The sequence below is a fragment of the Crotalus tigris genome, unplaced genomic scaffold, assembly GCF_016545835.1.
Source record: "Crotalus tigris isolate CLP2741 ecotype Arizona unplaced genomic scaffold, ASM1654583v1 scf7180000024339.11422700, whole genome shotgun sequence".
NCBI lineage: Eukaryota > Metazoa > Chordata > Lepidosauria > Squamata > Viperidae > Crotalus > Crotalus tigris.
The window spans coordinates 8,923,359-8,949,508 of NW_024100509.1; the positions used below are offsets into that span (position 1 = coordinate 8,923,359).

General features: G+C 39.8%; 1 protein-coding gene across 1 annotated transcript in view; it reads right to left on the bottom strand.

The window, feature by feature from the left end:
* Nucleotides 1–5,596: 5,596 nt before the first annotated feature.
* LOC120300314 (leucine-rich repeat-containing protein 52-like) overlaps nucleotides 5,597–26,150 on the bottom strand; it is a 28,655-nt gene continuing 8,101 nt past the window's right edge. Inside the window, exon 2 of the mRNA XM_039326147.1 lies at nucleotides 5,597–5,940. Coding sequence (XP_039182081.1) covers nucleotides 5,684–5,940 — 257 coding nt within the window. The 3' untranslated portion in view covers nucleotides 5,597–5,683. The remainder of the gene's footprint in view (nucleotides 5,941–26,150) is intronic.

Consider the following 26,150-nt stretch of genomic DNA (forward strand, 5'->3'; position numbering starts at 1 on the left):
ATTGTCCCTTTCTCAGGGTTGTTTGCTTTGGGGAAACAGAGTTGTCATTCCCACCTCAATGAGGACTAGGGTCTTAGAATCCCTCCACGAGGGTCATCCTGGCATTGTTCGTATGAAGGCTCTTGCACGCAGCCACTTGTGGTGGCCTGCTTTAGATAAAGATATTGAGGCTAAGGTACACGCATGCCACATGTGCCAACGATCTCGCCCAGAGATGCCCCAAGCTCCTGTGCATAAATGGGAGGAAACACAGTCCCCATGGTCTAGGGTGCACATTGACTACGCTGGGCCCTTTCAGGGCCAGTTCTTCTTGGTCCTTGTTGACAGCCATTCAAAATGGCTTGAGGTTGTGCCTGTCTCATCCACCACCACTGCAAAGACTATTCAGGTACTGAGGGGGATTTTTGCTGCACACGGGCTGCCAGATGTCATTGTGTCTGACAACGGCCCTCAATTCACCTCCTCCGAATTCCAAGCTTTCTTACAGGCAAACCTGATTCGTCATGCCACATCTGCGCCCTTTCACCCATCCACCAACGGTATGGCTGAACGCATGGTGCGCATCGCAAAGGACGCCTTGAAGAGACTCACCTACGGGGACTGGCATCACAGGTTGGCTGACTTTCTCCTTTCTTATCGCACCACACCGTCCACTTCTACAGGGAGAAGTCCAGCTGAACTTCGTTGGGGGCGCCAACTTACTACGAGACTTGACCGGTTGCATCCGGACAGACTGCCTTCATCTACCTCACATCCTAGGGCACCTAGACAACTACTTGTGGGTGCCCCGGTTTGGGCTCGCAATTACGGGCCTGGTCATACATGGGTCCCCGCTTCTGTGTCCAGGATCACAGGTCCTCTCTCCTACGAGGTTGCCCTGGACAACGGTCGTGTCCTGCGTCGGCACATCGACCAACTCCGCTCTAGGCGGGACTTTTCTGCTGAACTCCTGGGTCTTTTCCAGGGGGGGAGGGGGACCCTTTGGAGCAAAGGGAAGGGCAAGAGTTACTGCCCATCTCCACTGAGGGAGCCACAGACGGCCCGTCCCAAGATTCTGCAATTGCTCCGAAAAGGAAGTCATGGAGCTTACCCACACAACAGGCATCCACGCCTACTCCAGCCAGGGAGTCACCCCGGGGGCATACTCACTTTCCACACATATCACACAGCACTCCAGTCACGGAGGATACCCGGGGGCATCCCAACAAATCATTCCCCGCAAGAGAGCTGGCACACAATCCCCAAAGTTGGCCTGACCTTACCCCAAATCCTACAGAGGGTCAAACATACACAGAGCTAGTCGAGGAACCAAGTCCCGACTACAACACCCCTAGCGCAAATCAGGGGACACCTGAGTTTTGGGAGAGTACAGAAACCCACATGAGCCCAAACACAGAATGGGGTTCAGGGAATGGACAGCCTCCTGACAGGTCTTGGACTGACCTAGGAGGTCCTACAGAGACGCCCAGCAGCGGCTATCACTTCAAGGGGCCTGAGGGTCTACAGCTAGGCAGGTCAACCAGGTCACAAAGCAACAGAAGCCCTGGCCTGACGAGCCCGGTGGGCAAGCAAGCAGGCCAGGCATCGGGGCACAGTCCTTGGAAGACACCAGGGCACAATAGAGAGAATAGGCTCACGCCTCCCTCCAGTCAGGGGACTTATGCCAGTAACCCACAGCTAAGAAGGTCACAGAGAGCAAAGAAATCTCCCAAGTACCTAGAAGACTACATAACATTGCTGGCAAGGCAAAGGCCAGTAAACAGTGGGAGCACTGGGGAGCAAAATGTTATATAAAATAAATGCTGTATGTTGGTAGTAGTTTTAGCCCGGGGGAAAGGGGTGTTATGTCCCGAGCCTTTGCAAACGGCTCGGGCGTTTGCAGGCAGTCCCGGGCAGGTGCAAAGCTGCCCGGGACCAGACAGGCTGTCGCCAGCGCCGTGCGCATGCGCGGGTGCTGGCGCGGGAAAAGTAACCCATTTACCCGGGAGTTGCCTATATAAGGGGCTGCGAGGCGTTTGGGCTGAGCTGAAGCCATCTTCCTGTAAGCTGAACGCTGAATAAAGGAAACTGAGAACTCCAGCTGCTTCTCGTGTCTGTTTTCCCGCCAAGGACGTAACACTTACCAATCTTAGAAGAAAGATGTCTTCCATCTTCTACACCTTTCAGACCAAGTAGTGGTTACCAGGCACCCAAAGGTACAGAAAAACAATTCCTAGATGATGACTCACACCAGACCCCATCGTAACTCCTATTTCCCTCCTCCCCTCACTTGAGGCTTGTAATTTTCCAATATACATAAAGCATCTACTCAGGCAATTGATTATAAAGTAATGACCATAAAGTAACAAATCAATGATTACATGATAATGCTAAAAGTATCTATATTTTATTTTTAAACTTCCTTGCTTCTTCCAGTTATTTTCTACACTGCTATCATGTCACCCCTAATTCTTTTCTTTGTTAAGCTAGATATATCTACTTACCTTAATTGTTCCTTATATGATTTATCCAATATATTCCTTACCATATTAGCTGCTCTTTTTTGTATCAAGATGGCCAGATTTGGATGCAGTATTCCAAGTGTGGTATCACTAGTACAATATAAAAAGCTATACTATTATTTTTTGTGATTTTGATGCCATTCCTCTGTTGAAGCAACCTAGGATTGAATTGGATTTTTTGGCAGCTGCTCATATTTAAATGGTGGGACATCTAGGTTACTATTTTTTAATGTTTTATTGATTTTCTAATTTTACATTTAAGTATTTAAAAAGCAATGTGGCAGCTGAGTTAATAAATAATTCAATGACATACAAATATCTTTTAGTGCCAGTTTCAAACTACCACATTAAATATTTCCTCTCTTTTCCCCTTAGTATTTACTGTCTCATGTTTAAACTAATACAATTCTTATATCAATTAAATAAAAATAATATTCTTACATTTATCAATAATTTTTAGCTTATACATATCCAGATTATTTTAACATTCAATCTTTATAGACAATCAATGTCCTAATTAGTTTTTTCAATTTTTAGTTTCCCATTAATATTTAAATTTAACATTTAATATTTATAATTTCCAAGTTTTAAGTAACCAAAGTTCCCTTTATCACAATTCATCACAAAGTCTAATATTCAGGATACACGTCTTATCTGTTTGAATATATTCTATTTCTCACCATCTTACATCATCTAATTAATAATACAATATAACATTCTTATTTTCTATAAATTTCCAACTGTCTTAAATTTAATAACCAAAATCTCTCGTTTCAACATCAAATACTTCCTCTCTTTTTCTCTTAATGTCTGCTATCTCATAATTAAGCTAGTACAGTTTTTATTATATCAGCTATGTAAAAACATGTTTATTACATTTATCAAAAGATTTTTAGATTATATATATATCTTAATTGCTTTTACATTCAACCTTTATAAACAAATCAATATTCAAATTTAACTTTTAATGTTTATACTTCCAAGTTTTAAATGACCAAAGCTTTCTTAGTTCATGACAAAATCTAGTATTCAAAGTACACATCTTGTCTATTTAAGTATATTCAATTTTAATCCTCACTAATAAGTCAAAACCCCAATTTTCTTCAGCCTTATTCTAGCTTTCTTTCTTTGCCAACTCACCTTCCATATCCGTGCTTTTAAATCATCAAATAAATCTCCCTCTGTTATTAGATATATTGTTTGAGATAAAAAGGCCATCCAGTCACCATTTTTTGGGAAGAACTAATAAATCATCTCTCTATTTTTCCATCTCAACATAGTTGTCCTGAAATGTTTATCTTCCCTTCGATCTGTTCTTCTTCTTGATCCTCAGGTTTTTTCTGGTTTATATAGAAAGTCTTTTCCATTTTCAGTGTTGTCAGTCCCTTTTCCGGGTTTTCTGTTAACTGTGTTTGTTGATCAGTTGACTCTTCTATCATAGTATTTGATTGTTCCACTTCTTCTATTATATTCTGTGTAGTTGATTCTTTAGTTGTAATCAAAGTTTGGGTTTGTATATCTAGGCTGACATCTTGCTCTTTTCTGTTGCTTCTTATTTCATCAGTAGCTGTTAGAAGAGTTTCATAAATTGCTTTCAACATAGAGAGAATCTGTTCCTGATCTTAAATCCATGTTCTCTTAGTGATATATTTAATTAAAAGCTTTACAAGCAGAGAATGAAAATAATTCTGTCACTGAGTGTAAAACACAGCTGGGTTTCTCACAGCTGATATCTGCCAAGGTTGCAAAAGTCTTATCTATAGTCTAGGCTTCAAGCCAAGTCTCTTTTAGGCAATAACAAGTTGTAATATCAGGTTTAGCCACAAGATGTCACCCATCCTGTTTAAGATTTTTTTTAAGTCCAAAATTTTTATAGTTGTTTTTCCAATTTTACTTGTTTTTTATAAGTAAGAACCCAAATCTTCAATAAGAATAGGAAATCTTTTAGTCCTCAAATTTTAGAAAGATAAAAATCCAGTTAAAATCAGGTTGTTCTTTCAGCATTTTAAACTCCCCTGGATAGTCAGTCACCACTATTTTTAGAGGATGGGATGGATTTTCCCTTCCCTCTCTCCAGAGGGGGGAAATACGTTGGGCAGCTTATACAGATGGAAAAAATAGTTAGGATTGAAGAGAGGTTTAGATCTCACTGAGTCTCATCTGTGCTGCTTTATAGGTGCCTGGTAGTAAGTTTGACTTCGGCTGTCTGCAACCTAGTGAGGGGCCATATTTCTATGGCCGGTCTTTCGTCTGCTGGTTTGGAGGGCTACCCCGAATCGAGTGGAAGGGCTACCGCCCTCCCGTGATCAAGCGTAGGTCCCCTCCTTACTCATCGCCAGAGTCCCCCAGCAGTGCAAAATCAAATGTGGAAGACGGAGCTCACCTTCCAACGCCTGTGGCGGCTGCAGCAGCAAACTGGAAGTCCTTTGATTTGTTTCTAACCCTCTCCTTGGGGAATGCTTGTCTTTCATATGTAACCAAACCTTGTTATTTGGAACCCTCTTGATCTAGGGAGCAAGAACTTCGTATTCTCATTTGAAGATTCTGTTTCCTGTAAGTGATCAATAATTCGATTCAAGTGTTCCATCTTGGTGCTGGCTATCATCTCCAGGAATGAAGGGACTTGCCTGGCCAAGCCATTATTCATTTATGTTGAGTTCCCTGAAGAGTGGAACAGTGTCTCCCATGCTTTGGAATCTGGAAGATATAGTATCCCTCTTTAGAAGGTGAAATCCCTCTTTAGAAGGTGATGTTCAGCCTTTTGTTTTAACCTTTCTCAAGAATACTTTTTAAAAAGTTTCAGTAATGAGTACTTAAGGAGAGTGGAGTCAATGTTAGGGTTTCACTGGAATGATTTTCAATGTGGATAAGTAAGACAATGCTTTATTATTACTCATGCATGTTTTCTTTTATTGTGGAATGTTATTAAATGTTTACATTTTGAAGAAATGCACTTTAAAACATAAGAATTTTTTTTTATTCAAGATCTCACTTAAAATAATGTTGAATGGGATCTACTTTGGTAGAGTTTTGCTAACAATTACAGCCTCAGTATAATCTGTTTATTCTTTTCCACTGAGAAGGAAGTCCCACTGTTTGCATTATAATTACTGCAACCTTATTGAATGGCCTGGGAGATACTTAAAATAAACATACTTGGAGCTCCATTGTGATGAGTCATTCTAGTTCTCCATTTCCTCTTCCTCCTTATCATCTTCTCCTGTGGCAGTTAAGAACTCATATATCACTGCACATATTTGCATCAGCCAGGCCAACACAGTGCCAGCAGAGAATATACCAAACCCAATTAACCCCAGAAAGAGATAGTCTTGGTTGCTGAAATGGATATAGCACCTGTAGTAGAGTTCTTCCTGCACCTCTTCCAGCATTTTCAAGCCATGCATAAAAACAGGGCTGTAGCAGGTGACATTGGCAGGGTCTGTGGAGGAAACAGGAATGACACAGACCTTGATTTATGCTAGAAATCATACTAACAAAGGATGGTATTCAGTAGTTTCAGGAAGGGATATCTAGAAGCTCTCAGAATGCACTCTAATTAGTTATCTAAAGTGGGAAGATCCATGAGTTCATTTCCCACTAGAGGGTTTGAGCCCCATAGAATAATATGTGGTTATTTGTATTTGAAGAGTCCTATTCAGAGTAAACTGATCACATGATGCTTCCTGGTGATCAATATAACTGAAAATGCCGCACAAGATACACTCTTTGTAAAAATAGAAATCACCTGTAAAATCCATACATGGAGGGGGGGTCACTTGCTCAAGGTGGATACCATTTTGAGAGCTACCAGCAAAAGATGCCTGGAACCTTATCTTTTACAGGCCTAGCATCTACTTCAAATTTTATGCTGTCATTCAGAATTCTTTATCAATAAATGTTTTGATGTTTTGATGCTCTGCTCCTTTTGAACCTCAGTGTGAAACCACTGGGTGAGGTAATTTGTCAGTTCAAGGTCTGGTATTATCAGTATGCTGATCATTCCCAGTTATACATCTCAGCCCTGGACTGCTTATATATGGGGGTCCTTGTGGTCAGGGATGGCTTTAGTATTAGTTTTGGATGGAGTTGCATAGGTAGGTGTGCATTGTGGGGTCCTCTTGGACTCACAGCTAGTTCAAACAGCAGGGGGCAGCTGCGTTATTAATGGTATTTTGTCTAGGTCAGCGGTTCTCAACGTTTGTGTGACGGCGACCCGTCACACAAATGTTCTGCGCATGCGCGCCGCCCCCCATGCGCAGCGTGCATGCGCGGCGCCGCCCCCTGAGGGGAGAAAATGGCGGATCGCCTTCTTTGGCGACCCCCGAAAAATGGTCGATCGACCCCAAATGGGGTCGCGACCCATAGGTTGAGAACCGCTGGTCTAGGTAGTCATGTTTCTTAAATTAGGTATTTCAAATATTGTAAGCTCTCTAGGATCTTCTGGAATTAGGTAACCTCAAAATCTAATAATTTAAATTTAATTTAATTTTGCCACAGCAACAACTCTTTAAGGCAGCTTGGGCTGAGAGAGAGTGACTGTGCCAAAGTTATTCAGACAGCTTTCATACCAAAGGGAACATTAGAACTCACAATCTCTAATCTAACACTTTATATAAACTTGACTTCAGGATGCAGTAAGAAAAACCGAGGGCCATTTGCCCTGATTCCATTTTAGAATACTGCAAATATAGAGCTGCACAAATACACCATCACACACAAAGCAATTGGTATGTTTTTTTCCAGCTTTTTTGAAAGCCTGAAAAATTGGGCTGTTAATCAGTAAGAGAAAACACATACTCACACAAAGTCAAAAGTATTTTGCAAGTATGCATAGCCTTTTATTTTCTACAGGTCAATAAACTATTAACCATAATTTGTTCTGAATTAGTTCGAAATTTCAGTAATATATATAGAATTTTGTTCTTGTATAGCAACTATTGTGAACTCTGTTGCGGAAATAACACTAGGGAAAGGGTTAGCCTCATAGACTTCTACCACAGACCCAGATTGTAAGTCTGAAATCACTTCTGAAAATAACATTTTGAACGTCACACTTTTGAACAGTTTATATCCTTCCATCAGTACATTCCAGTCAAGAGTTTCATCCCACCAGGTTTCAGTAATGGCAATTATATCATATCTGCCTTCATGTACTAATACTTCAAGTTCATCCTGTTTGATCCCTAAACTTTGAGCATTAGTGTATAGGCATTTGAATCCTTTATTGGTCTTGGGTAGGTTTCTTATACCTCCTACTTTGTAACTGGGATTTACATCCTTTCCATTGCATTCTATTTCATTATGTTTTTCTTTTTTTATTTCTTTTTTTACTTTACTCCATTCCTCCTTATGTGATTGGTTATGTAGTGGTTTTTGCTTGGAATTAGGTTCTATAGGTCATGAAGTTTGATGTTTCCATCAGTCTTGCTCCTTAGGTACATATGTGGGCTTGTTTTTTACGGAAGCTGTTTGTCCCCTATTGTGTTTGATTTGGTTGTATCACTTTTCTTCTTTAGGTTTATATACGGGATCGTCATTTTTTAGAATCTGTTTGCTCCCTATTGTGTTTTATTTTGGTGTAGTCTTCTTGTTTAGACTGGGATTTCTTGTTTTTCTCATTGAATTTCAGAGTGGCTATAGTTGTCTCTAAACCCTTTACTTTTTCTTCTAGTAATTCAGATAGATTACATTTGATACATATATAGTTTGGGTCTTCTGTGGGCATAAGCTGAAACATACAGCACACTTTGCAAGTCACTATAGCGTCAATCTCTGTTTCCATGACTTTTTTCTTTGTTTCTTTGCTAAGAAATTAAAATTTTCTAGTTTAAACACTCTGTATTACAAAGTGTCAGTTTACAATAGTTTACACGAGTTCTTGACATTTTATTCTCTGTCTTGAAAAATTCATCAGTAACTTCTCTGTTTTAAGTGTGTCTTTTTTGTCGTTTTTTTATTTTTTTCCTCAGATCATTAAGAATTTAAAAATTTCTAAAGAATTAAAATAGTAAATTGTTTTTTAAATGTTTAGTTGAAATAAGAAATTGAAAAATTGAAAAAAATGAAAAAAGAATTTTAAAATTGAGAATGATTTAAACAGTAAAAAATAAGATTTTTTTAAAAAAATGGAAAAAAATTAAAATGAAAAATGATATTTAAGAGTGAAAAAAGAAGATTAAAATTGGAACAAGGAAATTTAAAATAAAAAAAGAAATAGAAAAAAGAAATTTAAAAAATTGAAAAGGAATTTTCCTTAAGAAAGGGAAATCAGAAATTTTTTAAAATTAAGAATTTACAAGAATTTTTGGCTTCTTGTGAAGTAATATGCACTTTTTTGTTGGAAGTATCAGGCTATTTTCTAGGAGATGCTTTGCTCTTAACCCTCTACTTCCCGACTTGAAAGTTTATCCCTTTCCTTCCTGTCCACAAGTGTTTTGTGTCAAGGTTCCGACTAATGAAAAACTTCAAAGAACTTCCAGGCATTGTCCTAAAAAGTCTTTTATTCATGTAACAAAATGTCAGCACAGCATGAATGAGGTATGCTAAGAACTTAATTTTCCTCCTCCTCTCCTCCATACTTTGCCAGCATGTTCCCTCCCTTGATTTGCTCTCATAAATCATATTCTCCTATCAGTTTGAAGGTCAAAGTTTCTCTTCCGTTTGAGCGTGGGATTTTTATCTAATATAATTACCCACATACATTTTTTCTCCCCTCCCAGCGTCATCTGAGTTAACTCTAAAAATACCACACAGCTCTGCATATTTTGTCAGAACAAGAACATCCATTGTTAGCAGCATTACATCCGGCTCCCCTTAAAAAAACAGAACCTGGAATGTAACAGGGGCCATTTTTTGGTTTGTTGCAGTATTTCATATGAAACCTTTTGATGAGTCTGTCAGCTTTCACCTCGCTGGATTTTAACCAAGTAGCTTCGGACAGGGAGTACCCCTTCCATTGCACTAGGTACTGCAATTTCCCTTTAAAAATTCTAGAGTCAAAAATACCTTTTACTTCATAGTGAGTCTGACCCACTACTACGAGGGGCCCGGGTGCCTTTTGGGGGGGAGGTCTTAAAGTGGAGCCCTGACAAGGTTTAACAAGCTGCAATGGAAGACAGGGTGAACCCTTCCTAAATGTCTAGGGAGTTTCAATTCTACTGTGATGGGTTGATGATCCTTACTATGGGGAAAGGCCCCAAGAATTTTGGTCCTAACTTCTTACTGGGTATTTTGAGGTGTAAATATTTAGTTGACAGATAAACCTTTTCCCCAACTTGGAATGTTCTTTAGGGAGCCCTCTTTTTATCAGCTTGCTTTTTATAGGTTTCAAAAGTCTTTTTTAAAGCAGTTTTCATGTTTCTCCAAACTTCTTCCTACCCCCTCACCCATTGGTCAAGTGTCTGGGAAGTGGAGGGCACCTGAGGGGATTCAGGTATTGGGCTGAACTCTTTTCCTGTGGCCACTCTGAAAGGCGTGTAGCCGGTGCTGCTGTGCACAGAATTATTGTACATCACCTCCACAAAAGGGAGGAGTCAGTCCAGTTTGTCTGTTGGTAGGAAATGTAATATCTGAGATATTGCTCCACCATTTTGTTAGCGGATTCTGCAGCCCCATTGGTGGCCAGATGAAAAGCAGATGATAAGCCTTGAGATGATCAAATTAATTTAAGAAACCTCCTCCAAAACTTCACTGTGAACTGCTCCCCCCCCCGTCCGAAATTATTTGCTTAGGAGGACCATGCAGCTGGTAGATATGTTTCAGGAACAATTTGGTCAGTTGTTGGGCAGATGAAAATCCTTTGCAGGCAATGAAATGAGCCTGCTTTGAGAACAGGTCTATCACAGTCCGTATGACAGTATTTCCTCTACTTTCAGGTAGGTCTACTATGAAGTCCATAGCTATTTCTTCCCATGGTTGAGAAAGGTCTGCCACCGACAGACATCCCGTTTCAGCCCCGACCACCAAAATTGCTGGCAGGTGAGGTGTAGAGTTTTTAAATATCCAAAGTGTCCAGCCTGTTTTACATCATGGTTATGTTTGAGAGCATTAAGATGGAGGGCTTCAGGCAAATATAGTTTTCCCCCTTTGTATGCCAAGCCATCCCTGCACGTTAGGGAGGTTTGATTATCTTTGAACCATTGATCGTTGAGGAGCTCTTGTTTTATTTTCTTTACCCCAGGATTAGGGACTCTGCGAGGCGTGAATTGAGTGGCAGTTTGTGGACTGGAAATAATTGCCTCATTAACCTCTTTGCGTTAGCTTTTGTATTGGGGCAATCTCGATAGCACATCAGCTAGGAAGTTTTTTCCTCCCGGTATGTACTTTATTTTTTTTTAAAATATATTTTATTGTTTTTTTTAATTTTAACAAAGAGTACTTTAGACACACCGTGGTGTTTGGGTAAACAAACAATTCAAGGTAAAAAACATACATAAACAGCTCAACTTAATACATTCACTATCATCTCTCTATTTCTCACAAATAACATAATAGATTTAATATATTCCATTTCTAGCTTAAATTTCTGTTACTACGCCACCTGTTTTAAAGCTTTATCAATTTAAAATTACCATAATCAAATATTGTTTTACATCAACAAATTATCACTTCAAGTATCTCTACCATGTATATTAAAGTTTTTAATCTCTCAGCCCTTTTCTTATCACCAATCTCATTCATTTCTTCTTCCAGTGATAACTAACTTAAAAAAAACAATGTTAAACCTTAGTTCCTTTCAATTCATTACTCAAACTTAAGATATCCAATTAGTTATCCTACCTTATCAGATCATATTATTATAGGCAAAAATCACCTAATCAATTTAAGCACTTCAAAATTACATTCTCATAACTGAACATTTTTTTTCAACTCCAGAACATACATACATAGATACACACACACACACACACACACACACATGTATATGTATATGATTATATATTTTTTATCCTTAATACAATCCATAGAGCCAAGGTTCTTTTATCCAAACCATTCCATACAACAAAAAAGCATCTAACTAATTTAAACACATATGTATATAGTTATAATTGACTTAATTAAAAAAAAGAAAAAAGAAAATAATAATAATAATGTTAAACCTTAATTCCTTTCAATTCATTACACAACCTTCAAATTCCATCCAATTAATTATCATACCTTATCAGATCATATTATTATACACAAAAATCACCTAATCAATGTAAGCACTTACTAATTTAAACATGCATGTATATAATTGCATTTTTCCTAATTCTGGCTCTAGATCACTATCCTTAAAACAATCCATAAAATCAACATTGCCTTTTACTCCATTAAACATTTTTAAATTTATTTTTCAGTCTAATTCTGGGTTTCTTTCTATGCCACACGGGCTTCCATAAAAGCGCTTCCCTTTCAACCAGTAAATCCATTCTTGATGCTTGTAGTAATCTTTGGGAAAATGTACGTCCCTTCCTCTGCAGTAAACATCTTTTTTCCCTTTCAACCAATAGATCGATTCTTGTTGCTTGTAGTAATCTTTGAGAAAATATAAATCTCTTCCTCTGCAGTAAACGTCTTTTTCTGTTCTCCTTGCAATGTAGTTGCTTTGTATTTTGAGGTCTTAGTCTTTGCTTCTTCTGGTTCTCTAAGTTGCTGAAGAAAGGATTGTCAGATGAAATAAATTCCACTTCTATCTCTGTAAATTCCTCTTCTGGTACATTTTGATTTATGCCATAATCAGTTGCAACCTGGACATCAGTTTGAGCAAATGAAGTAGAATGTCTAGATCTTAATTCTAAAGTACAGTTTTTAAATGTAGCACAAATTTCTGCAGTGGCCTCATAAATCTTTTCCAATATAAGTGCACAGTTCAGTTGTATCTGAGGTTTCTCCAGTTTAATATTAATGCTTAAAAGGAAATCTCTTTTTCTTTTTTGTAGAGGCTTTGTTTAATGTAAAAACATCCACCCCCACAGCTTCACAGGTGTACAGCTTACCTTTAGTGTTTTGAAATTCAATAGAATAAGCAAAGTTGCAATATTAAACTTTCGCCACTAGATGCCCTCAGTGAGTTAAGAAAGTCTTTTCCAAAAATCAATTCTTTTTTTCTGTCTTTTAGAGTATTATATATATATATATAGAAATAGTAAAGTTCTTAAAAAGAAATGAAAGATAAAACCTTTTCCTTCTTTTTTTCCTTTTTAGTGTCCAAATAAAAGTAAAATATAGTCTTTCAGTATTTGTAAAATGCCTTTCTTCCCAAAGAAAGCAGAAGCCGCCTTTCCAAGCCAGGGAAATAATTTCAAAAGCTCTTACAGGTACACAAACGAAGAAAGGCAGAAAAGAGAGAAAAATAAGAAAAAATCTCACCCGGATTCATCACGGGGGCACTCAAAGCTTAGATGTTGTCTGACTTACGGTCTGAAGCAGCAGGGCAATCGGCCATTTTACTGGCCGATCTTCTTCTCCGTCGGCCCTCAGAGATTTGTCCAGGCAGCTGGAGGAGCCGCCGCTCCTCCGCAGCTGGACAGCAGCCTTCTCCGGTATGTACTTTAGAGTGAAGTTGAAACGGTTAAAGTACTGTGCCCACCTACTTGCTTTGCAGACAATTTGCGGGGAATTTTCAGTGCCTCTAGGTTTTTATGATCTGTCCATACTTCAAAAGGCACTTTGCTCCCTTCTACATAGTGTCATCAATTCAACAGCCCCCACCTAATCGCGAAGGCCTCTTTCTTCCAGGTTGCCCATCTTCTCTTGCTTTCAGTAATTTTTTTAGAGGTGTAGGCGCTGGGTTGCAGGACCCCACTTTTGTTCTTTTGCAGCAATACAGCTCCAACTGCCACATCATTGGCATCGGCTTGAATTACAAAGGGCTCCCCTGGGCAGGGGTGCTTTAGGACCGATTCAGCAGCAAATAGTCTCTTTCAATTCTCAAAAACTGTTTGACAGCCCATTGTCCATGCTAGTGGTTGGCCTGGTTGCGGCTTCCCTCCTCTTTTGCCTGTTTTGAGTAGTTCTGTAAGGGGTAGGGCAATCTTGGCAAAAGAGGGGATGAATTGAAGATAGAAGTTGGCAAAACCAAGAAAGCTCTGGAGCTGTTTATGAGTTTTTGGGGGCTGCCATTCGATTATAGCTTTCACCTTGGCTGGATCCATTTCAATGCCCTCGTTGGAAATTCTGTAGCCAATATAATCTAATTGGGTCTGGTGAAATTCACATTTTGACAATTTGGCATAAAGCTTGGCATTCAATAGTTTCTTTAACACTTTTCTAAGCAGCTTTATATGATCAGTCATATTCGTGCTGTATATCAGGATATCATCAAGATACACCAAGACCCCTTTGTACAAGTGATCATGTAGAACCTCATTAATCAACTGCATGAATACAGCTGGGGACCCCTGTAGTCCAAATGGCATGACCTTGAATTGATAGCTCCACATGGGGCAGTTGAAGGCAGTTTTCCACTTGTCTCCCTCCTTTATTCTCACCTGGTAATGTGCCTCTCTCAGGTCTAATTTAGTGAAGACACTCCCCTTAGCCAGATGGATTAATAAATCCTTTAGGAGGGGAGGGGGTATTTATTTTCCACACTCACAGTGTTGAGATCCTAATAGCCTATGCAGAGATGAAGAGACCCATCTTTTTTTTTGAACAACATAGGGGCTCCCACGGTAGATTTGGCCCATTCAATGAACCCCCTCACTAGGTTTTTATTCACTTATTGTTGCATCTCCTCCATTTCGAGGGGGGACATAGCATACATTCTTGGGCGTGGGAGTTTGGCTCCTGGCACCAGTTCAATAGAGAGTCATTGGGTCTGTGAGGGGGCAGGGCATCACATTCTTTTTCACTAAATGCCTCCACTAGGTCCCGGTATTTGCTGGGGATGAGTGGTTTGCCTGGTGGCGGTGAGGCAGCCATGTGCGCCTGCTCACTGGGTGGCCTAAAGTGTCCCACAACGTTGGTTGAATCGGTGGGAGGTTTAGGCCCTATAGGTAGTCTCACAGTTCTCATTCCTTTCTCCCACTAGATAAACGGCTTCCATTTGTCCAACCAGGCTAGCCCTAGACTCACAGTCATTTTTGGAGCTACCAGGAAGCAAATAAACTTCCAGTGCTCACCTATTTCTAGGTGTAGGGGCTCAGTTAATTGTGTGGCAAGAGTCCCTCCCATCAGGGAGCCATCGGCTTGCTCAAACCTCACAGGCTTGGAGAACAATTTTGCCCATATACCCAATTTCATGGCAAACCACAAGCTAATGATGTAACGGGAGCATCCAGAATTGATTAGCACATTTAAGTCTATTTGTGCCCCTGAGTTAGGGATTATAAGTTTGGCCACCAGTGAAAAAGGTGGGATTTGTCGACTCACCATCGGGTCATTCTCTCCTTCATCGTTGTCAAAGGAGGGTAGAGCAGGGGCAGATCCACCCGGAGTCTCGGCATCCTCCTGTGTGTGGGGTGTAATCTGGGCAACAGGTTCCTGCATGACCCGGTTGGATTTCTCTCTCGTCAGCCGCTGGGCAGGTTTCCTTCTCACCGCTGGTTCCAGTCTGCTTTGTAGTTGGGGATAGTGGACTGGACAGTTTGCTGCTTGATGTCCCTCCTGTCCGCACCGGAAACACTTAATTGATGGACCTGTGGGCCTCTCAGCCATTGCAGTAGTTAGAGGTTTTCGTGGGGGTGATTGCTGTTCAGGTTGCTCTGGCTGCTGCTCAGATTCAGGTGGGGAGGCTTCTTATAGTGGGTGAGCTGAACGTCTAGCTTCACCGCTGCCTGGTACCACTCTTGCAGTTGATCAGGTACTGCTCGATAGATGCAGGCTTGAGAGAGGTGATCATTTAATCCCTCAATGAAGTGATGGATTAGGGATTGTTCAGGCCACCCCTCTATTCGACCTGCTATCTTGCGAAATTCTCACACGTACTCCAGGGCAGGCCTGCCAGCTTGTTTTATTTTGTGGATTTGTTCTCCTGCTTTGAGACCAATAGATGGGTCCTCAAATCTTTCTTTCAGCCCTAGGAGGAAGAGGTGGGGGTACTCCAATTCAGGGGCTTGCTCATTATATAAATTGTTCAGCTATTCGGATGCTTCTCTCTCTAGGCTGGATGCTATCACATTGATCATGGTGCCTGTGTCTCAGTAAAGATAAGCCCAGCGGTTCAAATGAGAGCGTACTTGGTTGAGGAAGAAAATCAGCTTTTCTGGGTCCCCATCAAAGATTGCTCTGAAAGGGGGTGAAATTATAGCCTGTTGGGATCCCCACTGTGGCTGTGGCTACTGGCCCCATCCTGGTTGCTGGTTCATGCCCAGGGGCTGCACATTCAGAGGCTGTGGCCACGTCCCCTGTTGCTGTAAGCCCCTCCTCGGTTGCTGTACGTTCGGAGGTGGTGACCAATCTCCTTGCTGTGGTAATCCTCCCACCAGCTGCTGATCTCCTGGGTTCTGCACCACCCCAACCTGTTGTTTAAGGCCTCTATTAGCTGTGGCAAGCTCAGATATTGCTGACCATCTACTTGTGGGGAGTGCCAAACTCCCCATAGCTGCAGAGGCCTCAGACTGAGATTCCCTCTCTCTTCAGGGCTGGAATCCCTAGTAGGGGAAGACAGGGTCTGAAAGGCTGTCTGATCTGCAAGGGAGGGGCTGCTGGGTCTTCAAGCAAACTCCTTTTTCTCATGATAGATTTTCCTCCTGAATCTTTACCAGCTCCTCTCAAGCCTAGAGACAGCGGATGTCAAGGTTCCGACTAATGAAACAGTTCAAAGAACTTCCAGGCTTTGTTTCTCCTATAAAGTCTTTTATTCATGTAACAAAATGTCGGCACAGCATGAATGAGGGATCTAAGATCTACACTGAAAGGAATTTTTCTTAAGAAAGGAAATTCAAATTTTTTTTTAAAATTAAGAATTCACAAGAATTTTTGGCTCCTTGCGAAGTAATATGCACTTTTTTTGTTGGGAGTATCGGGCTATTTTCTAGGAGATGCTTTGCTCTTAACCCTCTACTCCCCGACTTGAAAGTTTATCCCTTTCCTTCCTGTTGACAATTTTTTTGTATTTATTTTCCCCCCCTTCTTTCTTGCCCTTTGTTTGCCTGGCCACTGTTGGGGTTTTCAGGTACAATGTGCTGATGTGGGCACTCTGCTTGACTGGCCCACTGCTCAGCTGGTGCTGGTCTGCTGTGTTGCTCTCAGTTGCTATGGGTGCTACTGCTCAGGTGATCCTCTCTGTTGCTCTCAGCCACTGCTAATCCATCGCACTGCCCTTAGTCACTCCTCAGGGTGCTTTATTGCCATGTCTGTAGTGCAGTTGATCAAGATTTGCCATGCTGCTCACAGTCACTGGTTTGCTGCTCCCAGCTCCATTTCCCCTCTCTCAGTGGCTTCCGTTTGCACTGAACTGGCTCCATTCAGGTGTCAGGTTGGGTCACTGGGCTGCCTCTCCGTCTCTCAGCTTGGCTATCTCACCTTCTCTCAGATGGGTTGCTGGGCTACCTCTCAGTTGGGACACTAGGCTGCCTCTCAGCTGGGCCACCTCTCAGGTGGACTACCTCTCACCTGTTTGTTTAAGAAATTCAAGCTCTCTTTTTAATCCCTCCTATAGCTAATCTTGATGTTGTCCTATTGATATAGTTTGTAATTCACACAGGTATGATGAATGATGAATAAAATTTGCTAAGTAAAAAAAAATCTCCTGTTGAAAGAAAAATCTTCATTCTGGTTCATCCAAGCTGGGGATAAATAAACATGGCGACTGCTTTAGAAAGAAGGTTGCAGTTTATTGAAGAGCCAGAAAGTTGGTTCTTGCAGGAAAGAGAAGAGAAAAAGAGGGCTGAGCACATGTGGGATGTAGGTTTTTATACCCACTGAAACCTTTTGTTTGGAGTAGGTTTCTGTTCCTGTGTTGAGGCTTTGTATTTCCTGTGTCATGTATTCTGACCTGAGTCTGGGTGTGCCTTTCTGGTACTCTTGATGGTGGTGGGTTAATCCTATTATGTCCCAAGGGTTATATCCTGCTTCCCTGGTGAGGGGGCTAATGACTCCTAGAGTTTGGGGGGTATGCAGATTTTAGGTGTCTTTGTCTTCTTGACCTCCTAGTTGGGGCCTTTCTGATGGTTTACATCTGCATTTGTACAGAGCTGGCTTCTGCTTTGGGGAGGGAGACCTGGGGGCAGGGTTGGTTTCTGCTTTTAAAATCCTTTTGAGAAAATATATTTTTCTACCCTTTTAATATTTCCTTCTCTTGGTGGCTGACTTCCCACACTCCGCTTAAAGGAAAAAAAATAGTATCTTATATCATATATATATGATATAAAAAGATAATACAAGGTAGCCCACAAAAATTCATAAAATTTTTAAAAGTATTAGAAATTTAAAAATATTGTAAAAAATATTGCAGTCTCTGACTATTTGTGATCCACAAAAGAAGCTAGAATGATAATTGCAGTTCAGGGTAATAAAAGCAGTTCTTGGGAATTTACAATCTTTACAATAAAAATTTACAATCCAGCTGTAAAATTTTGCAATAGTTGTAACAGCTTTTTAAAATGTTTACTCAGTTTTCTCAGGATCATTCAATATATTTTAAAAAATTGTGTTCATGTCAGAATCCAATTATACTTCATTTCTAGCTACCTACTCTGAAAAAAACCCATTTCTGCTCTCTCTGAATTCTGTCATACTACGAAGGGGAAGGGGGATGAGCAGGGGTTTTTTTATGGCTGTCACTTCCTTCATTAAACTACAAAAGGACTGGATATTGATTCTCGTCAAGAGGACTGACCATAACAATATGGCCATCACCTTTCATCTACTCGCTCTCTGAAGTCTCCCTTTTGCCGGCAGTGAGGAAAAAGGGGGGGGGGAACAATACAACGCCTGGGATCTGGGAAAAGAGAGGATGAGTGATCGTCGCCTGGAAGAACTGTGGGGTGGGGGACTGCTTGGGAACACTTAAAACATTGAAGGATGGGAGAGAATTCCTCAGATCCTGTCTAGCACGCCTGCAATCATTTTCTCTTACTAAAGATGCCTTTTGGAAGAGATATTCCAAGAGTTCTGTCTTCTTAAGATGTAAAGTGATGTAGGTCCTTACAGTTCAATTCATTCATGATTATTTAGTTAGTAAAGACTGGAATCCTTATAAATCCTTATAAATATGCAGAGAGAAAAGGGAAGGGAAAAAAACTCCCTTGCAACAGATCTGCACTTCTTTCATTAGAAATAGAGAGAGGGAAAAAGAACATTCATGCAATCAGATCTCAATGTAATTCATTTTGTAACTATGTCTTAGTAAATATGCTCTGTTAATGGTAAAAAGAACTATGCAATCAAGATTGAAGAAAAACAATTCAATCTATATAAAGAAAATTTTCTAAACTGAAAAACTTTGTCAATGCTGGTATTTCCCCAATGTCATCAGGAGAACAAAGGAACTGCAGTCTGATTAAGGTACAAGCAGAACTCACCAGAATTTGGAAAGATTTCTCTTTTCTCCAAGTCCTGTCTAAGTCCAGACTTTTACTCCATTCACTTTTTTTAACCTGTGGTTGTAATTCTGTGCATGTTTGGGATTTTTTTTAGGCTTTTAATTAAATTATTCAAGAGAGCCCCACTTCTGCATGTCTGCTCTCTCCAACAGCAGAAAGGAAGGAAGATATAATCAGCAGAAATAGATGAAGTGAGAATGACTTATCTTTCCTATGTACATACTTGTGATTCTTATGAAGGAAATCAGAGCCCCAGAGAAGGAAATATTAAAAGGGCAGAAAAATATATTTCCTCAAAAGGGTTTTTTTAAAAGCAGAAACCAACCCTGCCCCCAAGTCTCTGTCCTAAGCAGGAGCCAGCCCTATACAAATGCAAATGTAAAACCATCAGAAAGTTGGAGCCAGAAAACTCAAGAAGACAAAGACCTAAAATCTGCATACCTCACCCAAACTCTAAGAGTCATTAGCCCAGCCCCAGGGAAGCAGGATATGACTTTTGGGACATAATAAGATTAAACCACAGATACCAAGGCCTAAAAAAGCACACTCAGACTCAGTTCAAAGTTCATGCCATAGGAACAGGAAACTAGTCCAAACAAAAGGCTTTCAGAGGGTATAAAAACCTACTCCACATGTGCTCAGTCCTTGATTTCTCTCCTCCTTCCTGCCAGAACCATCTTTCAGTCTGGCTCTTCAATAAACTGTAACCTTCTTCCCAAAGCAGTCGCCATGTTGTTTATTTATCTCCAGCTTGGATGAACCAGGATGAAGACTTTACTTTCCACAATTATCCAACGCATTTATAGAGATATATTTAGGGCAATTTGTCTATTGTCACGTAGGCTACTCTGATTAGCAATTGTCCATGGCAAAGGATCTTTCCCATAATTTTCTTAATTTTTAATTGGAAATACAGAGAATTACATCTTAAATCATATAGATATTGTCTACTATTATGGTTATTATATTTTCTCAGTGGGGTGGCAGGAAACATTTCATTTGCCTTTGGCTCTCTCCTAGAAACAAGGAAAGAGGAGTGAAACTTAATTCCTCCTGCATCTTTATTTCTGAATATATAAAACAACTAATTAATCTCAGAACAAAAGGAGTTGGTTCTTGCTTATCAGGCTTTAATACACTCACACATATACTGTACATGACTATCAAAGCTACTTTTAGAAAAACATGCAAATACAAAAGAGGGAGATATAGAAAACAAAATTTATTATGGGCATGAAGTCAAAGAAAAGAAAAGGGAACATAGCTAAATGAATGGTCCTTGGTGCTCTCTGAGCTTGCTTGTTTTCTTGTAGATGTTTCATTACATGAACTAGGTCACAGGTCGGCAACCTGCGGCTCCGGAGCCGCATGCGGCTCTTTGAGCCTTCCCCTGTGGCTCCCAGGCTCCTCTGCCTTTGCAGAGAGAGACAGAGACAGAGAGAGTCCATTGCGCTTCCCTGCTTCTCTCTCTCTCTCTGTGTGTGCTGTGTGTGTGTGTGTGTGTGTGTGTGTGTGTGTGTGTGTGTAAAAGAGAGTGCACTCACATTGTTCTCCAAGGAGCTGAAAAGCTTTCTGGGCGGAGCTCCTCCCTTTGCTGCATCTCTGCAGGAAACAGGAAGAGCAGGAGAGAGCTAGCTAGCCCAGCTAGGCTGACTCAGGAATTCTGGGAGTTGAAGTCCATGAGTCATAAAAGAGACGAGGTTGCCTACCCCTGAGATTGTTGGAGAACAACTTGAAGCTTGCCAGGTGAGCAGCAGATGGGGGGGGGGAGAAAGAGAGAGAGAGAGAGAGAGAGAGAGGGAGGGGGAGAGAGAGAGGAAAGAGAGAGAAAGAAAGAGAGTGGGGGAAGAGGAGTGGCAGACCAAGGGCAGAGAGGCAGGGAGGGAGAGAGACAGAGAGAGAGAGAGACCCTTTTGACATCTAAAATGAAGATAACACTGCATATATCCTTTTTTTACCTGTGTGTGTATGTAATTTTATTCTCTTAAAGCATTCTCTCGGTGATCATTGTTTTAATAGTATGGATATTCCCAAGAGTCATATTTTTACTTTTATTTTTAATGTGTGTGTGTGTGTGTGTGTATACACACACACACATACACAAACACTCTCTCTCTCTCTCTCTCTCTCTCTCTCTCTCACACACACACACACACTATAATAAAGATAAAAAAGGATATATGCAGTGTTATCTTCATTTTAGATATCAAAAGGGTTTTGCGGCTCCCGGTGTTTTGTTTTTGGTGGGAAACGGGTTCAAGTGGCTCTTTGAGTGTTTTGGGTTGCCTACCCCTGAACTAGGTAATAATCATCAGTGCTAGTAAGGAGTGCAGTTTGCTGTCAGTTTATATTCTGGTTGCTTGCCTGTCAGTGTTAGTGGGGGTGGTCTTAGAGATTCTTTGGTTGGACTGTTTGCTGTTGGCTTCTTTGGCAGTTTCTTGATTGGAGTATTGTTTTGAAGAGAAATCGGATCAATCTCAGGTTAACTTAATTAATGCTATCTCACTTCTGTACACCATGCTTGCACAGGGAAAATGCCATTTACCTTAAACAAAAGGAGTCATGTACCTGGATGCAAATGAAATGGTGATGCCGAAGGAATTGATGACATATGATTATTGTTTAACCTTTTAAAAGCCAATCAAACCACTTCCTTGTCCCTTACTGTCTCATGCTGTTGCGATTGGGAAAGACTCTTTATAAAAACAAAGACACCCCCCCCCCAGACATGGCTGTTCCCTAGCACGCTGCTGCCCATGTGCTGGGACGCTGCCTGCCCAGCTGCTTTTCTTGGTCGATTAAAGAGCTGTTTTTCCCATTCTTGAAGTTGCTGTCTGAGTTTCTGCTTTGGCTTGTGAGAGTTTCAGATTTTATTTGCCAGTGAAACCTTACTCTTGTGGAAAAATAAAAGCCTTAAAAAATGACTTTTAAGGATTCCAAGGGTGAAAGAGAAGTTTTTATTTTTTGCGCAAAAGGTTCAGAAGTGATTTTAACAATCAGCAAATTTCTGAACAAGGGGGAGGGTCTAAACTAAAGCTTTATAAGTTTCTTTTTCTCAGGAACAAAGGAAGCATAGATGGAATCTTACATTGTATATGGAATCTACTTTGTGTAACATTCAGATAGTTTCTCACACGTTAGCTCCATTTCTCATGGGAATACAATGAAGGCAGTTTTTACTTTTATACAATGTTTCTAAATATGCATTAGGTCATTCACGTACTGTTAATACAGCTTTTGGCTAACACAGCTTTCTTTCAGAGATTATGCAAACACATGATTTTTGCTTTTAGTGATTTTTCATTATTATTATTATTATTATTATTATTATTATTATTATTATTATTATTATTATACTTTATTCTTCTTTATTCTATGTTATTCTATTTCTTTCCCACATTATTACAGTTTGCTTGATTGTTGATCTGATTTTAACCTTGGAGTTAATCTATGCTAATCTGTGTTCTGATTGCTGGTGGAGAGGTTCTGGAGGTCTTTTTGTTCCCTTTTGGGCTGGGTGATAGTCTCTTGCACAATCTATAGATGTTGTTAATGTCTATTTGTCTCATTGATGGCTGATTTGCCAGAGTGCCAGGCTTCTAGATATTCTCTGGCATTTTTGGACTTGGCTTGGTCTAGGATGGTCATGTTAGAAAAATTTTAGTCAAAAATGTAACATGTTCTGTATTGCATACTGGGATCGGTGAGGCATTGATCAGACCGAAGATTAGCAACAGCTCTTTATTGAATAAACACAGAAGCAACAGAAGCAACTCTAACAGCCACTTGACTTCTATTTATACAGGACTGCCGCTAAGCGGCAGCCAATGAATTTAAAGCAATATTTGCTGCCCAAAATGTGGGCTTGTAACTAACAGGCAAACAGTTGGATACTGATTTAAACATATTCAGTTAACAGTTTATAATTGCCATTACACATTGGGTCAATACACAACACCCCTTCCCCCTATATAAATCCCCATATCACAAATAATGGATATAATCTTGTAAGTAAACAGGTGGGTTCCGCACCCGCTCTGATTGCCCTAGCATTGTTGGAGGCTCCCGATCTACAAGCCTTTTGGGTAGACTGGGGTTCTTAGACCTGCTCGTCTTGGGTAGACCAGTACCTTTCTTGAATGTTCTGGCTAGATAGACCAATGCTGTCCAGTGCAGCCCTGTTAGGTTGATCGGTGCCCATTTCTTTGAATGAAGCACATTCTGACAGTCTGGGGAATAAGTCTGTTAACACTTCCCATTCTGTGGACATATTCTCAAAGGTCTGTGTCCTTATCCACCCCTGGCCACCATAGGTAGCTTCTCGCGAATGCCTTCATCCTGACTATTCCAGGATGTCCCTCATGCAGAGATTCTAAGACCCTTGCTCTTAATGTATATGGGACTATAACCCAACTTCCCAGTAATATGCAGCCCTTGTAAGCTGATAGCTTATCCTGTCTTCTGATGAAACTGTGAAATTCTGGCCCTGGACTGGCTTCAGGCCACCCCCTCAACATCCAGCTCAAAACACGACTGAGTGTTTTGTCAGTGGGTGTTTCAGCAGCCACATCCCCTGCATGAAGGGGAGACTCAGGAAGGATATGTGCAGCAGGTGCAGGGTCGGGATCTGATTGAGGCAGGGGCAGCTTGCTGACCACGTCAGCGTGGCCCATTTCTTTACCAGGCTTATGTATTAGCTTGTAATTGTAGGCTGCCATGAAGATTGACCACCTCAGCATCCTTGGGGAAAGGATCTGAGGGGTTTGCTTGTCTGCAGTAAATAGACCTAGAAGAGGCTTGTGATCCATGAAAACGGTGAATGGGCGACCATAAAGGAAATTGTGGAATTTCTTTATTCCAGCTGCTAATGCCTCCTTGTCAATTGGTGCGTGATTTCTTTTTTTTTTAATAAAGATTTTATTGGTTTTTTTTATCAACATATGTTAATTTTTCCAATCAACAAGTTGTCTGGAGTTTGCTATGCTAATACATGTCCAATTCCTAATCCTTCATTCTTTCCTCTAGCCAAGAATAAAATAGGTTCCAAATTTGATAGTAGTCTGTATCTTCTTTATCTTTCAACCTCATAGTTAATCTGTCCATCTCTGCACATTCCAATATTTTCCTGATTATTTCTTCTTCTGATGGCAATCCTTCATTCTTCCAGTATTGTATAAAAATTATTCTCGCTGCCGTAGTAATGTGTACGATTAAATATAATTTCTGCTTATTAATTTTTTCAGGCATAATACCTAGTAAAAAAAGTACAGGTTTAAAATCCACTTGTTCACCCAATATTTTTTCTAACCATATATGTATCTTTCTCCAATAGGCCTTTGCCTTACCACATGTCCACCAAATGTGATAGTATGTGCCTATGTTATGTTTACATTTCCAACATCTATCTGACATATTTTTAAACATTTTTGCTAATCTTGCTAGCAGCAGGTGCCATCTATAAAACATTTTATACAGATTTTCTTTGTATGAAGTTGACATTGTTAATTTGTAGTTTCTCTCCCATAACATTTGCCATTTTTCTAATTCTATATTATAACCAAATTTTTTTGCCCATCTTGTCATTTCACTTGTTCACTTTCCATATCCAAAATTAACAAAAAGTTATACATTTTCTTAATTAATTTCTTATCTGAGGTTAACAAAATCTTATCAAACACAGTTTGATCCTTATAAAATCCATACATTTTTACATCTTTTTCATATCTACTTTGTATCTGTAAATGTGCCCACCAGGACAAGTTAATTCCCTGATTTTCCAGTTCTTGTTTAGATTTTAATTTCCCATCAATATCTAGAATATCTTTATATGTTCATATTTTTTCAAAGTCTACCAAGTTCGGATGTATAAATGCCTCCATTGTTGATAACCACCCTGGAATTTTTGAATATATTTTAGCTTTAATTTTTTTCCCATACTGTTGACAAGGCATTTCTTATAAAATGATTTTGAAAGTACTTACGGACTCTGTTTTTCCCATACCATAAGAAAGCGTACCACCCCAATTGTAAATCATGTCCCTCTAGATACAATAACCTTTTATTTCTAAGTGTTATCCATTCTTTCACCCATGTTAACACAGATGCTTGGTAATACAACGTCCATTGCGGCAACCCAAAACCTCCATTTTTCTTAGCATCTTGTAATGTTTTTATCTTAATTCTAGCTTTTTATCCCTGCCAAATAAAGTTCAAAATTAATGAATTTAAATCTTGAAAGAAGATTTAAGTTTTATCGGAATTGTTTGAAATAGAAATAAAATCTTCGGCAACACATTCATTTTTACTGTAGCAATTCTTCCTAATATTGACAGCTGCAGATTTTTCCATCTTTCCAAGTCTAGCTTTATTTGCTTCAATAATTTTGTATAAATGTCTTCTTTTATTGACAAACACTTAGCCAAGAGATGAATACCTACATATTTAACTTTTTTCACTATTTGTACCTCTGTTTTCTCTAGTATTTGCCTTTTTTTGTTTATCTGTGAGGTTCTTTACTATTATTTAGTTTTTTCTTTATTTATTTTTAGTCCTGCCATTTCTCCATATTCTTCTATCTTTCTCCATAGTTTAGGAATCATCTCTAAAGGTTCTTCCAAGATAAACACTAAATCATCAGCAAATGCTTGTAACTTATATGTTTCATCTTTTATTTTCAATCCTTTAATTTCTGTGTCCTGTCTTATCCTTCTATTTAGTACTTCCAAAGTAAAGATAAATAATAATGGAGATAGCGGACACCCTTGTCTCGTACCTTTTCTTATCTCAAAGCTCTCAGTATAATCCCCATTCACTATCACTTTTGCTGTCTGGTTGCTATATATTGTTTTTATCATATTTATAAAATTCTTTCCAAAATCCAGTATTTGTAATGGCTGGACCATAAATTGCCAGGAAACATTATCAAACATCTTTTGGGCGTCGAAAAACACTAATGCTAATTGTTTCCCTGGATGTAATTCATAATATTCTAATATGTCCATTATCACCCTTAAATTGTTTTTAATTTGTCTCTTCGGTAAAAAGCCGTTTTGATCTGGATGTATAAATTCAACTAAGTATTTTTTCAATCTCTCTGCCATTATTGAAGTAAAAATTTGAGTAATGAAATCAGTCTATAGTTCTTAATATACGTCAAGTCTGAATCTTCTTTTGGTATCAA